The sequence below is a fragment of the Camelus bactrianus genome, chromosome 14 (genome assembly GCF_048773025.1).
Source record: "Camelus bactrianus isolate YW-2024 breed Bactrian camel chromosome 14, ASM4877302v1, whole genome shotgun sequence".
Taxonomy (NCBI): Eukaryota; Metazoa; Chordata; class Mammalia; order Artiodactyla; family Camelidae; genus Camelus; species Camelus bactrianus.
Window position 1 is genome coordinate 1,058,701 of NC_133552.1, and position 16,033 is coordinate 1,074,733.

The 16,033-nt window shown below is 45.7% G+C and overlaps 1 protein-coding gene across 5 annotated transcripts in view; it reads right to left on the bottom strand.

The window, feature by feature from the left end:
• Nucleotides 1-16,033, bottom strand: part of XPO4 (exportin 4) — a 102,773-nt gene that overhangs the window by 36,001 nt on the left and 50,739 nt on the right. For all 5 annotated transcript variants that reach the window (XM_074377881.1, XM_074377879.1, XM_074377880.1 and 2 more), the window contains 3 exons: nucleotides 7,562-7,674; nucleotides 3,231-3,388; nucleotides 2,824-2,998 (listed from right to left, as the gene is read on the bottom strand). In XM_074377881.1, the coding sequence (XP_074233982.1) occupies nucleotides 2,824-2,998; nucleotides 3,231-3,388; nucleotides 7,562-7,674 (446 nt within the window). The remainder of the gene's footprint in view (nucleotides 1-2,823; nucleotides 2,999-3,230; nucleotides 3,389-7,561; nucleotides 7,675-16,033) is intronic.

Genomic DNA, 16,033 nt, shown 5'->3' on the forward strand with positions numbered 1-16,033 from the left:
GGACATCATAATATGAACAATTATTTTCTTAGTATTTTAATTTCTAAGGCAATAGTTTCACCTTACAATCATTCTCACCTCTTCAGTATACGACAGACAGTAACTTGGGTGCAAAGAAAAAATTTTTGGCTTCAGGAATCCTCAGGAAGTTAACACCAAGAAATTTTAACAACCAACAGAATAAAGTGGCTGAAGACTGGAATAGCTCCTTTGAGCACAGACTTTCCATTCGCGGCAAGATGAGGGTGGTCATAAATAACCTCGCACACACGTGCGCGCTGAAGCCATCCAACAAGGACGTACTGCATGAACACGCGTTAGTACCAAGACTTTTTCTTCCCTTGAAAATGCTCTTTTTTTCTTGCTAGAGCAACATGATTACTATCAGACCACCGAAGATCACGAGTTTCTAAAAAAGAGACAATCTGCATGTATTCCTAAATAAATATAGCTCTGAAAAAGTATTATCACAACAAAACAAAAGTGTGTGTATGTGCTGAATCTATTTCCTATTGGGAAAAGAAGCTCCTTCAATACTAAATGAAAACAACACATTTCACAAGATTAAAGTTATTTTTGAAAATCTAGTATTAAAATTATTGACTTGCATAAAACAACAAACTCAAGGCAGGTCTGCCTTGGTGAGCAGCACACACAGTGGGCTGTCAGTAAGGCCAGTACGAAGGCTGCTTCTGTCTGCATCACTCCACACGTGCCTGTGTGCCGTACTGGCTCCTTCATGCCATCGACCCGCCCACGGTCACCAGAAGCAGCCAGTCTCCTAACTGCACCAGCCAGCGAACAGCTCACAGAGGTTAAGCAACTTGCCCAGGGCCCTGCGGCTCAGGGTCACTTCTGACTCACCAGCGTGCCATCCGCCCCCAGCGTTCTGGTCCTTCTGCACCACGCTGACTCCCCAGAGCAGTTTGTTACTCTACATATTTTCCATCTCAGGTCAACAACTCCGTACTGTGCACGGGGTGCCCAGGCCTGCGTCCGAGGAGCCCTGCTCCAGCCAGGCTGGATCTGCCAACCCGGGCACCCCGCTGCTCCGGGCACCTCCCTAGGCCCCCGCCCCTGGTGCACACAGCACAGAACGACCATGCCACGTGTCTAAGATGACATCAGGGCGCGTTCAGTCTTCTCGAATCTCACCGCGCAGACCCCCAGCTCCCAACCTCACCAACCCTTGCCAGTCTGGCTGCTGTGGGTCACAACACGCATCGGACAATCTTCTGCCTCTTTTTACCCCTTTCAACGGGTAACCAATTGTTTCTAAAACTTCTTTTAAATCCATAAACAGACCAATTTAAAAACAATTAACTGAAAGAAATGAAACGAAGTAACACTTTCCTAGACGAAGCCCATCAGGAACCCGCAAGGAGAACGCCTTCCTGGGAGGCGGCACGAGGCTCGCCTGCTCCCCTGAAGAGCGAGGCCTTCTCCCCGCCAGCATGCCCACGTCAAACCTCGGCAGGAAGACTGTCTTCCAAGTTGTTAGTCTTCTGGGCAAAACAAACAGATTCTAAACTTCAGTTTTGCAAACCAAGAACGTTACGTATCTTCCAGCAATTCCTCTATACAATGGTGAGAAGCATTCTTAACCCACAAACAGAAACGAAAAGGCGGCTGCGTCTCTCAGGACGCACTCAACGTGCAGTTTAATCTGCCGGGTTCAGAAGAGAAGACGAGGGGGAACATGGGCCACGAAATCCAAGCGACTCAGGTTTTGTGACAGTTTGAAACGGGTCTAAGTAAAACTTAAATACTTAAATTTTCCCTGCATTTCCATGCTGAGAACGTAATTCTTCTCCCCTAGATATTCAAATCTCACACACGAGGCCTTTAAACTTCCATTCCTTCAAGACCGACTCTTTCCTGACACATAAATACCTTCCTGACCTGGTTCACTCCCTCATCAAAACACGAAAGGCCACGACTTAACACAGTACTTCCCAAGTTCTTCGTCCCCAGACACCTCTGAACAGACACAAACACTCCCACCCGTGCCAGACCCCCAGCGACACAGCCCAGTTAGACTTCGACCCAAGTCCCATCACGGGTCTACAGACACTTTTCACCCCTACAATCTCTCAAAAGGATCCTCACTTCACAAAAAGAAAAATTAGTTCCAACAATATGGTAACTACTTTGTAGGAAAGAAATCCACTATTTCCCACAATTATTGAGTAACTCACAGTAACTCACAGCAGTGTCGTCAAGGAATTTAGTACATGTTTTCTAAATTAAATATAAAATTTGGAAGATATGCATCTAAAAATCTGTACCAAAAATTACCTTTAGTACTGTGATTGGTCTTAATTTTACTGTAAATTAAAATTTGCCAACACACACTATTAAACCATGGCACCAAAAAAAAAAAAAAAAAGAGCACAGTCTAATCAAAAACAAATCGTATTTACATAATTTCCAGTAAGTCTAAAGTTTTGAAATTGTAAAAAAAAAAAAATTTAAAGTATATATAATCACAATCATACAATAAACTTAACAGCACCCTATGAACTTACAGTGTTTATTGTTAAAATGGGCTTTCAACATCGTTTTTAATATAAACAATTCACTCCATTTCCTACAAATACTAAATTATTCAACCTAAAATCTTGAGACCAATATAACTTAACCTACTAAAGTGATTTTAATCCACAAATTTTTAAAAAGTCATGTTTCCAAGCACAGACCGCCAGTTTGCACATGCAAACAAAAACGCGTTCCTTCAAAGGCATTGCTTGTCGTGAGAAGCCTTCCAAAGGCACGGCCATCTCCTTGCGGGACCACACGAGGGGGTTCAGAACAGCCACTCACCACCTCCTCCAGCGCGGCGCTCCGCCCGAAAGAGCACGTGAGGTGCGTGAGGCAGTTCACGAAGGAGGAGAAGAGCTCCGTGGGGATGGCGGTCAGGGCGCTCCGGGGGAACACGGTTATCAGGTTGCTGATGATGCTGGAGACGCCCACGGCCTCAGAGTCCTCTATCTCGATCCTGCAAGCCAAGCCACAAGTCACACTACGCGCAGCCGAAGTGACTCGTCTCCAAACGGGCAGACTCCGTCACCTGCTCATTCTTACAGGCAAGTCCCCGTGGACTGACTCCAAATGACACATGTAACCCCACTCGGAGTGCAGAAGGGGGTCCCTAGTTCCCCGTCTCCTCCACCGCTAAGCGTGGAGAAACCCGCAAGCCCCGCCTCGGCCGGAGGGGGAGGCCCGCCTACCCGTTGACCGTGCTCAGCAAGCCCTCGATGAAGTGTGCCAGGTAGTCCACCTGGGCCCCCTCGTCGGGGAAGACGGGGCCGTGCAGCGAGGCCAGCTGCGCGAGGCACTGCAGCGAGTCCTGGGCCATGTCCGAGTCTTCTCTGACCTTGCGGTGTACCTGTCGGAAAGAATCGCTAATCCGTAAAAACAAACTCTCCTTTGTGAGGGTCACGTGTCCGTCATGCACGTGAGGTGAGAGAAAAACTCACTGTAGCTAGTTATTTCTAGAAAACTAACTCCTGAATTAAACTACATTTTAAGACTGTCCCTGTGTCCACTTTACGTTCTAGGCCATGATTTTCAACACACCCATTAATTTGTGGCTGAGGGCTACCTACATTTTGGAAAACTGAACTGTGTCCAGCATGTCAAGACAAAGAGAGAAACAGATGCCAGCCAGCCAGACACACTGCTTCTTCTAAAAACGGCAGCGCCGACAGTCATCTGTATCACGCCAACTATGCCTCGCGGCAGCTTCTCACTAAAGTTAGCAGAGTTCAGGCAAGAGCACAGGGACGTGGCTTCGTGCAAGTAAACACACACTCAGAACACCAGTACCCCTCCCTTCCTAGGTACTCCCTCGTTCACTCAAGCCACACACCAACCCCGTCCTTCAGAACTCGGACACGCCAGCAACATGTCTGAATCTCATTTTATCCTCCATCACTATTAATAAATGCTTAAATTACTTAATTTTTCAAAATTATACTTAACTCCACCTTAAACTTCATCTAGAATTCATTTCAATGATGCAATACTGATGTGAAACATCTAGCATCCAGAGTTCTGATGAAGGAAATCCCACCAAATGCTGCTGCCTAACTTTACAGTGTTATTAAATATTCTCAGGTTTGCATAATTAAAACAGCCAAGAAAACTAAGTACAGCAAAGAAATTGCAGGTAATTACTTGCCCTAACCCGCCACATCCACTGTGGCCACTTTCTACGTTCCACAAGCATTAGACTTCTCCGGCCCTTCTCTTCCTACACAAATCTCTACTTTCCGACTGTCACACAATTTAAACATTTATTCCCTATTTGTTTCAGGTTACATTCACTCTGACCCAGCAAACCACTCAGCAATTACCTGAAGTCAGAACGTTTCTCCAGAGTCCCTGGTACAAAGCTGGGACACAGTGAACAGACCCTCATAAACCCGTGATTCACTGACTGAGTCCATTAATCCTCGGACTTAAGGTTCTAAGAAATATAAAATATTAAAACCTTTTCTGTAAGTTACCAAGTTAACTGATCTACTGACATGCTGAAAATATGTTTCCCTCTTGGGTTTACAACAGGGGTCAGCAAACCACAGCCCACGGTCCAGACCTGTCCTGCTTTTACGTGGCCTAGGAGGTAAGACTGGTTTTACCTTTTTATGTGGTTGGAGAAAAGAAGACCAAAGAATAGCAACGTTTCAAGACATGAGAAAATGACACAAAATTCCTGTTTTGAGGACCATAATGAGTTGCACTGTCACGGCTTCCGTGCTGCAGGGCAGGGCGGCCTCACAGCCCACGGCCCGCGGAGCCCTCAAGGGACGCGTCAATCCCTGAGCTACAACACGAATTTCTTCAAAAGATACTCTATTCTATTCTAGGTTGTACATGTAGTAAATTAAAAGTGCACACTCAGATCCACACACCCACACTGACTCTTGAGCTTCTGAGCACAACTTGTCCTTAAGCTCCTTATCTGAAACCAGTGACTACGTTTTCGTCATTGTGTTTTTAAGCTTATCAACGTTTAAACACGATACAGACAAGGCAGTCTGGGGCCAGAGAGGGCTGCTCCTCCACCCACAGCACCCAAAGGCTGCTCCATTCCCGCCGAGACGTGAGGAATCCACGCTGGCTCTTCCTCTGAAATCTGACTGTAATCATAAACAAAGTAAAACGTCCTCTGAGTTTGACTGTACTGCTCATCCTTCTCTTCTCTGAAATATGAGCCACATAAAACTCATGATAAACCAGTGATTAACTCTTATGTAATGGCAGATTCTTGCCCACCTTCCAGCGTCAGCGTTACAAAGGAATTCTTCCACATCTGAATGCTGTCGTACAAATTTAAGGCTGAACTCATCACCTGAGCAGGGTAAGCAGCAGAGGGGCAGAGAGAAGCCCAGTCTGGCAGAGCACAGGAGGTGGAGGAGAAGCGAGACAAGAAACACAGAAAGGAGCAAAGAAAAGCATGTTGGTAAGAAGACGAATTGTATGGAACGTGTTGACTCTGTCGCACCCGTGGCGTCCAAGTGAAGACACCCAGTGAGCGCCGGGACCGCCAGGCTCTGGCGCCTGGAGCGGCCGGGCCGAATATAGACAAGGAGTCATCGGCGCGGGTGCCTGACTGGCCACGTGTGGCACAGAAGCCCCAGGAGAGGACAGGCCGGGACACTGGCATGTGTGCGGCGGGCAGGGCAGGACGAGGCCGCAAACGAGATCAGGGAGAACGCCCAAAAGCAAGAACCGAGGAGAGGGCTTCGCCCGCCCTAACGGGAGCAAGGGCAGGCGAGAAGCCCGGAGCTCGTGCGGCAGACCCCGCGGCCTCCTGCCTCTGACTGCAAGACATAGGGCAGGCACGGGTGCGCACCGAGTCAAATCCAGAGAATAGTGGCAACCAGTGGAAAAGTGTTTAAGGTGGTAATGAATTCACAGAATTGAAAATAAATCTACTAAAAATTAAATGAAATAAAAAGATTAGCCACTGCTATTTTTGTAACAAATAACAAAATTAAAATTGCTTATAAACTGCATAAATGAAGGTCACAGGCCACAAACACAAAACTGCTAAAATAATGAAGTAAAAAGGGGTTAACTCTCCAATTCAGAAGCTCTTTGCATGCGCTGGTTCACAGCTGACAGGAGCAGCTGTCTGCTGCGTCTAGACAGCTGTTCAGACGGGAGAGCTGCTCCAGTACCGCCAGCAAGTTTTTCACCTTTTCAGAAACTGCTGGAACGGGATCTGCTTTCAGTCCCGTGAGTGATACAAAGAACTGCACTTGGATACACATCAAAACAGCTTCTGGGAGAGGAGGCAGGCAACAGAAGGTTAAAACTTAGTTACAATTACCTTCCATACTGATCGCATTTTTAGCCAACATTTCTCGGATTTAAGGAGGAAAATGCAGTCTGGACGTTTCCATGGGAAACACCTTTAGGTGTATCTAGGGGTGAACAAGCTTGCTCCAGCTCTTTTTAAATAACTGCCACACACCCACAATATTTTAGATGTTTCAAAATGAAGGTAGTTTTAAGGCTGGTGAACAATATTTTTAAAACAAATTAAAGGGTAAACTATAACTAATGGTTGGTATTAAGCAAAATAGCTTTTTTTTGTCTTTTTAATTGGTCTTTACTTGGACTTCTGCCCCAGTCACCACATCTAACTAACTTGTATGCTCGCCCCCTGTCTGCAAGTCAGCATCCAAAACACACACACACACAGATGTATTTTCCCCCAGCTTCTGGTGACAACAAAGGGGCCTCCTGGGCAAACATGGGGTATACTCCTTACCTCTTGATATTTAGCAAATAAATAAACAGGACGACTCTGAGTCACAGTGGAAATGAGCTGATGTTCAGTAACATGACTCAGCCCGTGACTGAGACTCGTGCACAAAGCTCCGTTCTCCAAGCGTGGTCCGGGGGTCCCCGGGGGTCCCTCAGGCCCACTAACAGGCTGTCTGTAAGGTCAGGACCGTCCTCGCACGACTACCGAGTGCACGGGATCGCCTCTTCCCACCTCACTGTCACACACACACGTCTGCGGTGACTGTGACACTGCAGGACGACGCAGGGGCAGGTGTGAGAACCTGGCTGCCTTCTACTCCGCCAGGCTCCAGAGGGATTTGCAAAATGGGAACGACATCACTCTTCTCACTGAACTTTTTGTTTTCAATACAGCTACTTGTCACTGAAATGCTATTTATGTTAATATGTAACGGTTTGGTATTGTTGTTTTTTAAAGGTCTCAACTTGAATTTTTAACATGGTGAACATTAATGGCTATAACTAAACAAGAGCTCTTCAGGGCCCTCAACGATGTTTAAGAGGGTAAAGGGGTCCTGAGACCAAAAAGCTCAAGCCTTAGGATACTGAACTCTCATAATTACGTAACATTTGTAAACGAGCAAGAACACATCAATATCTTTGTTTCAGCAGATACACTGATTAGAAGAGAAGGCTTTAGAGGACAAAAGCAATCTGCCCTGTTTCACTTAAGAAAAACACAAAAACACGCCCTCTATTCCGTGCCCCCCGCCCCGCCCCCGGGAGGCAAGGCAGGACTTACGGTGAAGAACAGCTCCATGACCCTGCTGTCCAGAAGGGCCTCCCGCCAGGACTCCGTTGGCTTCAAGAGCACATTTTGTGAGGATTCAAACATGGCTATATAGTGTCTGCCCAGTTTTCTGGTGTCAAGGTCAAGCACAGTGACATTCTTGCTTTGTCTGAAGTGCAAGCATATCCTAAATAGAACAGAGCTATCCAGAAAGAACGTAATGGAACCAGTTTAAGCCTCTTCACATATGCTGCATAATTCATGTCTGAAGCTAAGGAATAAAAGGCATTAAGTGCTGGAAAAAAGAATGCTACAGGAATGTAGGGTAACAGTTTCATCATAACTACGTGTCACGCTGCAGGGATATATAAACCCTCATCACCTGACATCTTAACGGGGGCAACAGAAGGAAACACTGATGGAAAACAGACGCCAAAATATACGCAAAAAAAGAAGAATCAACTTCTACAAGTTTATCTCATCACTCCCCCCCAATATCGAATAACAAGCTAAAATCTATTCTACAATATGAGTCTCATATAGTCTACTTGGAAAACAGCATTTCTCCAAAAGTAATATATTCACCGGGAAACAAGAAAGAACAAAAGAGTGAGCATGCGTTGTACTGAAAAGAACTCCTACCCATCGGAGTGTCCAATCAGTTTACATAAAACCCTAGAGATGCTTATTTAAACCCCCACCCCATCTAAAAATCAAGGTTTATGATGTCCAGGTGTTCAACATCAAGCTGCTTCAAACAGAACTCTGTCTCTGCGGCACAGAGAGTGACCAGGACGCGCCTGCAGGTGTTTACGGACGAAACTCACTCAAAGACACTGGCACAGCACTGAGGCTTAAGAGATGAGAAAGCTGTTTGGGCATAAAGACGGCCGTCACGTCCCTGCCACGCTAACCAAATGCCCCACTGAAGACATCGACTTTCACAGTCTCATCACTCAACGAGAAATTTCAACAACAGTTATCCAAAACTAGAGCTTGTAAAAAATAGTTGTAAGTTCAGATGCTATATATTCATTAAAGCCCAAATCATTAACAGAGAAAAGTAAAGGCTATGACATGGTTTGGAAACTTTTTTCTTAAGGATTATTGCTTAATACCCTTTCAAAATATCTAACATTATTTTGTCTCTAAAGAGCAAGGAGGGGCACCGAGAACTGTTTCAAAGAAAGAAGTCACCGCTGGTTTCTGAAAAATCACTCCAAAAATGTTCTGCGACTCCGGTAGGTGGATGAATAAAAGTGAAACTCAAATCAGGTTCACTGAAATTTCACTTTTCTCTTCCTTTATCTGCCCCCTTGTGGAGGCAGAGCCGAAAGCAAGGGACTGCCGGAGCTCGGCCCGGCGGTCAGGTCGGCCTGGACTCTAGAGCGAGGAGATCACCAGCCTGCGGACACGGCGACCCACTGGCACATCCGTCCCAGTTGCTAAAGCAAGCCTGTCTTCTCACGAGGCAACTGTTGGTGTGAGGCTGCTACTTCACTCAGAAGAGAACACACTGATTGAATCCTAGGTCTTCTCCCACGTAGTCTAAGCACAGAGCCTTGACCACCTTTTAGAGAAACAGACCTAAATACCTGTGGACAAAACTATCTGATGTCTAGGATCTGCTTCACGACAATCTGGGGATGGAGGAGTGGAGACGAAATACAACTCACGGCTGTTGAAGCTGGGTATTCTATTTTTGTGCATCTTTGGAATTTCCCACAGCAAAAAGCCCAGGGCGTAAGAGGAGGCGGCGGCCAAGCGCACAAAACGAAGCACCTGAGCAGGACCCGCAGCCCTCGTCCCTGACGGGAGCGCTGCACTTGCTCTCTTCCAGCTTCGTTTCCTTAGTTTTCAAGGTCCCATTTTATTAATTAAAAGGCAATTTTTGGCATGTAAACTGTCTAATAATGAAAAGTATTTATCAAGTACTTAATATTTAGCACTGTGCTGGGCAAAGATGCACAAAAAATTATGACAATCTAGTTACCTTTTTTAAGGAGTTGCAAGCTGACATTAAAATTGTTTACCTGTTAGACATTCAAATCCATCAAACAAAATATGTGTATAATTACTAAGCTCTTTCGCTCAGGAAGAGAACAGAACGTCTCAATACTTTATATGCTCACCAGAGGGCTTGTGACTTTATTTTAAATGAGGTGGGGTGTGAGACAGGTACCGACCCGTAACCAGGGGGCCGGTCTGCAGAGGACCACCCGTCCTCCTCCAGCTCACACGTGCAGCACGGGGCCTCCCGGGGGACAGGGCCGGCGGCGATGTGCCATGAAGGCGGCAGGGGGACGCTGACCCCGCGGCCCCAGAGCCCACACGGTCCGAGCACAGAGGCAGAGGCGAAGGCAGAGTCACATCCCAGCGTTTGCGGGTCCCGGGAACACGGGAGACCTCACGGCACGCGGAGCAACAGTCGTGCACCTGCACCTCGTCTGGGTCCCACGGTCAGTGCCAGGTGACAACGTCAAAGATGAATAAATGCTAAAAAAGGAAACAAACCTAAACAAAGATACTTGTTTAATTCTCTTTCCTGTCTTCTATTTAACTGCAGAAAGCACAGGCTCCATAAATACTGCTGACATCAGTTACGTGTATTAAGAGGAAGTGGAAAGATGTTATGTCTCAGAGGGGGCTTTTTCCAGGAAATGGAATCAAATGTGACTGCTCACCTAAACATCAGGTTCAAAACATCAAAACCCTCAACGCTCCTACTCTGTGTGATCTCCATTGTAGCCTCCTGGTCTGTATGGCCAAATATCCTTAAAGCAGAGTTTTAGAACTTCCTTTCTTCATGTGTTGCCAACAGCACAAGGAGCTCTGTGAGTTCAGTACGTGACACCCACAAGAAACTGCTTTTCCCATAACCACCTCCAAGTCCCACGTGAGCCCTCATTTCCAACTCCAAACCAGGGAAGGATTTTTAACTCCACGTGACTCGGCTCGTTGGTGGCACACTGCGCAGAGGCCACGCTCACCGCTGTGCGAAGGGCTCGCCTGCCACAGCGCGGACCAGCCCAGCTTCCCTCCTCCCAGCCGACGCCAGCTTTCACCATGAAGACGCACACGTGTCCGGTACACGCACCGAGACACGACCACGCAACTCGACTATAGATAATCTCTCTACTAAAGAACATGTAAGTATCCTTAAAAGCATTTTAATAAAAACTTAAACGTAAAAACAACAGAAAGAGCAGAATAATGAAGACTGGCTGAGTGTGTCACAGCATCGCTCTGAGCCACCCGGCCGCAGAGGCCGCACGTGCGCGATGACTTCCTGAGGCACGCCACAACGTCAGAAGACTCGCCAGCCGCGTGCAGACCTGGACCATATCTGTGCATCCAATTAGGGTAGTGCAGTATTTAATTCGGTGCTATCTACCGATCCATTATTTCTGCATCGATGTGTAAGTGACCCCAAAATACCCCTCCCCTCCACGTAATTCTTAACGCAGAATTCTTTAAAAAAACAAAAGGAAAAGCCTATCACTAAATTACAGAAATTGAGCGCTACTCCTCTTAGGACAGTATCTTTTAAATGATTTAAAATTTAAATGAAGCAATGGTTTCCTTTGTTTTTTTCTAGTTTTGAGTCTTCCTTTACTCCCTCTCTTCTGACTGACCATCACATCCCTTCTCTCCATGATTTCAAAATCTTTACTTTTTTCAAGTTCTTGTTTCACAGCCTACAATTCTCTCAAAGTCTAGATACTGTGCATGAATGTTAATCACGTTCTCCTCTCCTGACAGCCAAAACTAACTTCTCCTGAAAAAACACTTATACAAAGCAACAGTCTCTAACAGTTTTAATAAAACAACACATTCCTTTCCAAAAGTTTTGAAAGTTTCAGTTTATAGCACTACTTTAACAGTCATAATATCTGGACATTATATTGCATTATCTTTTTTACCCAAATATATCACCACAATGAAGTGATTTTAATTTTTCTTTTTTCAGAAAAAGTTACTATTTTTTTAATGAAACCCAGGACTCTGTGCATGCTGAGCACATGCTGTAGCACTTGAGCTACACCCTCCCCCTTGGCTGTTTATTGTCTGCTTGTCAGATTTTAGGAGACATATGAGTCACAACAGATGGATACCAGTTAAACAGCTACCTATCATTTACCAAAATTCAAATCAGATTTTAACAGGAGGGTACAGCTCAGCGGCAGTGTGTGTGCTGAGCATGCACGAGGTCCTGGGTTAAACCCTCAGTGCCTCCGTTAAAAATAAATAAACCTAATTACCTCCCTCCCTCCACCCCCCAAAATCAAATTTTAAACCAAGAATTTTCTGGGGCTATAGTTTTACATTTTTCTAAAATAAACACAAAACTTAGGTAATTTATATTTTATATCAGAATAATTCATTTGTGACAAATAAAATTCAACCAATATGACAGCCACGTAGAGTTGCTTCCAGTCTTTTAAAAAATGTCACCCACAACAGCTTCCCATGTTTTGACCAAATTCAAGAGTCAGAAGTGAGAGACTCTCCTGTCACCTAAAGTAACACAAGCTCCCAGAGCAGGGCTCAGCTCCGCAGGAGGCCCGGAGCCCCAGCGGCGGGCCCCAGCAGCGGTCCCCCCAGCAGCCGGCGCCCCCGCCCTCACTCCCCCGCTCCCTGGGAGTCAGCTGCACCGCACAGCAGCGCGGAATTAACTCTCTGTCCCCCGCCCTGCTCCACAACCACCCACCCGGCTCGCAAGTTCTCTGCTCAGGAAAGCCGACCGACCTCTGAAAAGTCAAAGGCTGATGAAGGCACCACCCGCCCTGATCTGTAACCGCACCCCAGGGCCCACGCTCACCAGGCTGGGAGCCAGGACAGACCTCCCCGCAGCCGCCACTGACTTCACTGGATAAAGCCGACCGCGTCCTCGGCTCACACAGAGGGGAGTCATCTGGGGAAGCACTGTCCTTACACCTGCAAACCAGTTCTTACCCACCTACTAACACCTTCAGAAGGCATCATTCTGTGGTGGTGACCAATGTGAAAAGCAATTAAATGAGCCATACAACAGCTACAAATTATCCTCAAGCACAGAAGGGAAGTCTGAAAATCTCCACTGCCTGTTCTTACAAGTACATTGCAATACAGGAGGATCTTGTAGCAATGAGACCCTTTACAAAGGTAATAAGTACTTTAATTTCCCCATCTTCCCATATTCTTTTTATCCCACCTCCTCAGTAAAAGAAAATGTCAGATGCAAGGAAAAGCCCAGTTTTTCTTACAGATTTAATCTCTGTCACCACTCATTTTTCTAACAACAAAAACTGCTGCTTTTAGCACAGCGCGGACGGACGAGCCCAGTCTCACACGCAGCACTCGGTCCAAGCAGCCAAAGTCCTCTGAAATAAAGGAGGGCTGACCTCACCTGAATACTTTCCACAGCCTTGCCTCCAGATAGTAACGCTGGCTTTACTGGAAACCCTAACTTAGGTGAAAGCTTCTGCATTCCACTGCTTTCTATGATCAAGTTAGCTTTCCTCAAGAGATTGAGTTAAAAAAAAATTTTTACCAAAACCAAATCAGATCCACAAAAATAGAATACCAATAAAAGGCGGTGTAACTAAACTAAAAAAAGAATTATCACTGAAGCCAACATACCAAACATACTTGCCAAACATTCTTGTTACAAACGACATTGTCATCTCTGAGCGGCACTGCCAGGCCCGGAAGCACTGACGGACGCCAGGTGAACCCGTGGGGGAACAACACCAGCAGCGCAAGCAGCCAGCCAAGGCCTGAGCTGGTCTTCTAAGCCACCTTCATTCCACAACCAGAACCTGGGCCTGTCAGGCATCTGCCGCTGCACGCTGGACCTGCACGGCACCAACGGCGTGGTAAAAAAGGCACAGTGGAGCTTCCAGACAAGCTGTAAACAGGTACGACCCACGTGAGCGAACAGAAGGAAAATTACAATTGAGAAATGCGCCAAAGGGGAGAAAAGTAACTAATGTGTACATCAGAAGCTACAGCAAAAGAAACCTGGCCCGGGCTGGGGTACACACGGAGGCACAACTGGGGGCGTGAGAACCTCCATGTGCAAAGGGGCTGGGGCAGAAGGACACTCGGCCTGTGAGTGCAGCTCCAACAAAAAGAGCACAAAAGAGAGTTTTGAAAGAAAAGCAGAGAAGTGAACATCCAGAACCTTTGAGCCTGTTTTTAAATGGGGGTGATGGTGTGACGACAGAGGATCACAGGATTAGGACACTTTCTTCAGACAGTAAGGATCGAAAACAGAATGAAAAGCACTAGAGTTCATCTCAGTCTCCTTCCAGAGCGTGAGACCAGGCGAGTCACTAATTAGCTCGCTGGGCCAGGGATCACCTGAACGTCCACCAAACCCAGGAGCACAGGCTCTGCACCACCCAGACCTGCCTGGAGGGGATGAGGCTTCATAAGTCACCTTCTGTGTGTACAAAACCCACATATAATAATCCTCAAAAAACAATGCTTGCAGATGGCATCATATACACAGAAAATCCAAAAAAAATCCACTAGAAATGCTATTTCAGCTAATAAACAGGTTCAGCAAAGTACAAGATCAACATATAAAAATTTGTACTTCTACATACAGCTATGAACAATATAAAAATAAACTCCATTTTAACTGAATTAAAAAATTGAAATACTCAGGAATAAATTTAACAAAAAACCCAAACTTCTACTCTGAAAACTATAAAACAGTGTAGAAAGAAATTAAAGATCTAAATAAATGGAAAGACATCCCATGTTCATGGATTGGAAAACTTAAATATTCTGCCATCTGTTAACACGGCAATACTCCAAATTGATCTACAGATTCAACATAACCCGTATCAAAATCTCAGCTGCCTTTTTTGCAGAAATTGATAAGCTGATCCCAAACTTCAAATGGATATGCAAGGGACACAAAGAAGACAAAATAATCTTTGAAAAAGAACAAGGCTGGAGAGCTCACACTTCCTGATTTCAAGACTTAGTGCAAAGCTGTCGTCACCAAGACAGCGTGGCAATGGCACAATAACTGATATACAGGCCAACGGACCAGAATTCAGAAGCCAGAAACACTGTCATGTTTATAGTCAGGTGACCTGACACAAGGGGCAGAGGTAATTCAAGTGAAAAGAGTACCTTTTCCACAAACAGTGCAGGAACAACAGACATTCATATGCAGAACCCTGTCACACCTAATGCCTACACAAAACTGAAGACGGATGAAGGGCCTGGCATCAGGCAGGCCTACTGACAAGGGCTAAAGCTGTAAAACTCTCATAAGAAAACAGAGGATTAAATCTTTGCGATCTTGAGGACAAGAACAGTCAGAGAACTGACCCAATTCAACTCAGTGTAAGTGTACAATAATCAAGGCACCATGGTACTGGATAAAGAAACCAGAGGCAGACTCATATAACTAACTGCAGCCAAATGATCTTTGACAAAGGAGCAAATGTGACAATGGAGAAAATGCTCAAACACCATTTGTTGAAAACTACTACGAAAAAAAAATCAGATTTCTGCCTTTTACAAATACAAAGTCAAACTAGATCATAGACATAATGTAAAATGCAAAACTGCAAGATTCCAAAAAGGTAATACAGAAGAAAAATCAGACGGCCGTGAGTCTGGCAACAACGTTTTATATACATTAAGTAATGCTCATCCCAGTCAGTAAGCATTTCCCTTACTGTTACTCAGTCAAATGCTGCAGACTTGGGCAAGGGCCGGTGGCTGCTCTCACATTCCATCCCAGGATGAGGGCCGCCTCCTCGCCCTTGGATGGGAAAAGGCACAGGCCCCTTGCTCAGGCAACTTAAAGGTCGGACCTGGCTGAGCTGTGGGGCCACGCTGTGCCCAGGGTCTTCCACAGGAACCGCGTAGGGAGGGCGGTTAGACAACCTTTATATACAAGGGTCATGCCACCACCCGCTGTCAGCAGAACAATGTCTCTGTATTAATGGCAACAGAGTCACATAGATAAACATCTGTCCCCGCTGCACATAAGGACCATAATCTGCCAACCACCAAAAACCAGGGTAGCAAGTACTCTTCTACCCAAGGCAAAGCAACATCTATTCAATCTACAAAAGGGTGAAACCCACAGGGTCTTAATGCTCTGTCTAAAGCACAGCCTCCTATCACCACCACCACCACCACCACCAAAAAAAACCTGTCAAATTTAAATGTACAGAAGCCCTTGAAAAAGTCTATTTAGACATTAATAAGTCAAAATTCCTAAACCCTAACTTTGGAGCACAGTTCAGGACAGCCGTATAAGAAGTGGCATTCATCAAGAATTTATCAAACTACAGTAACCTAGACTGTTCATGGAATTGAGAACTCAATGGATATATTTCTTTAGGAGTATTTAAGTAATTTTAAATCATTTTCCAGTGAGAAACACTGCATTTAAGATAGCTAAGTCTGAGCTGTCCAGACAGACGCCTGCACGACTGACGGAGGGCAGGGAGCCCCAGACCACGAGCA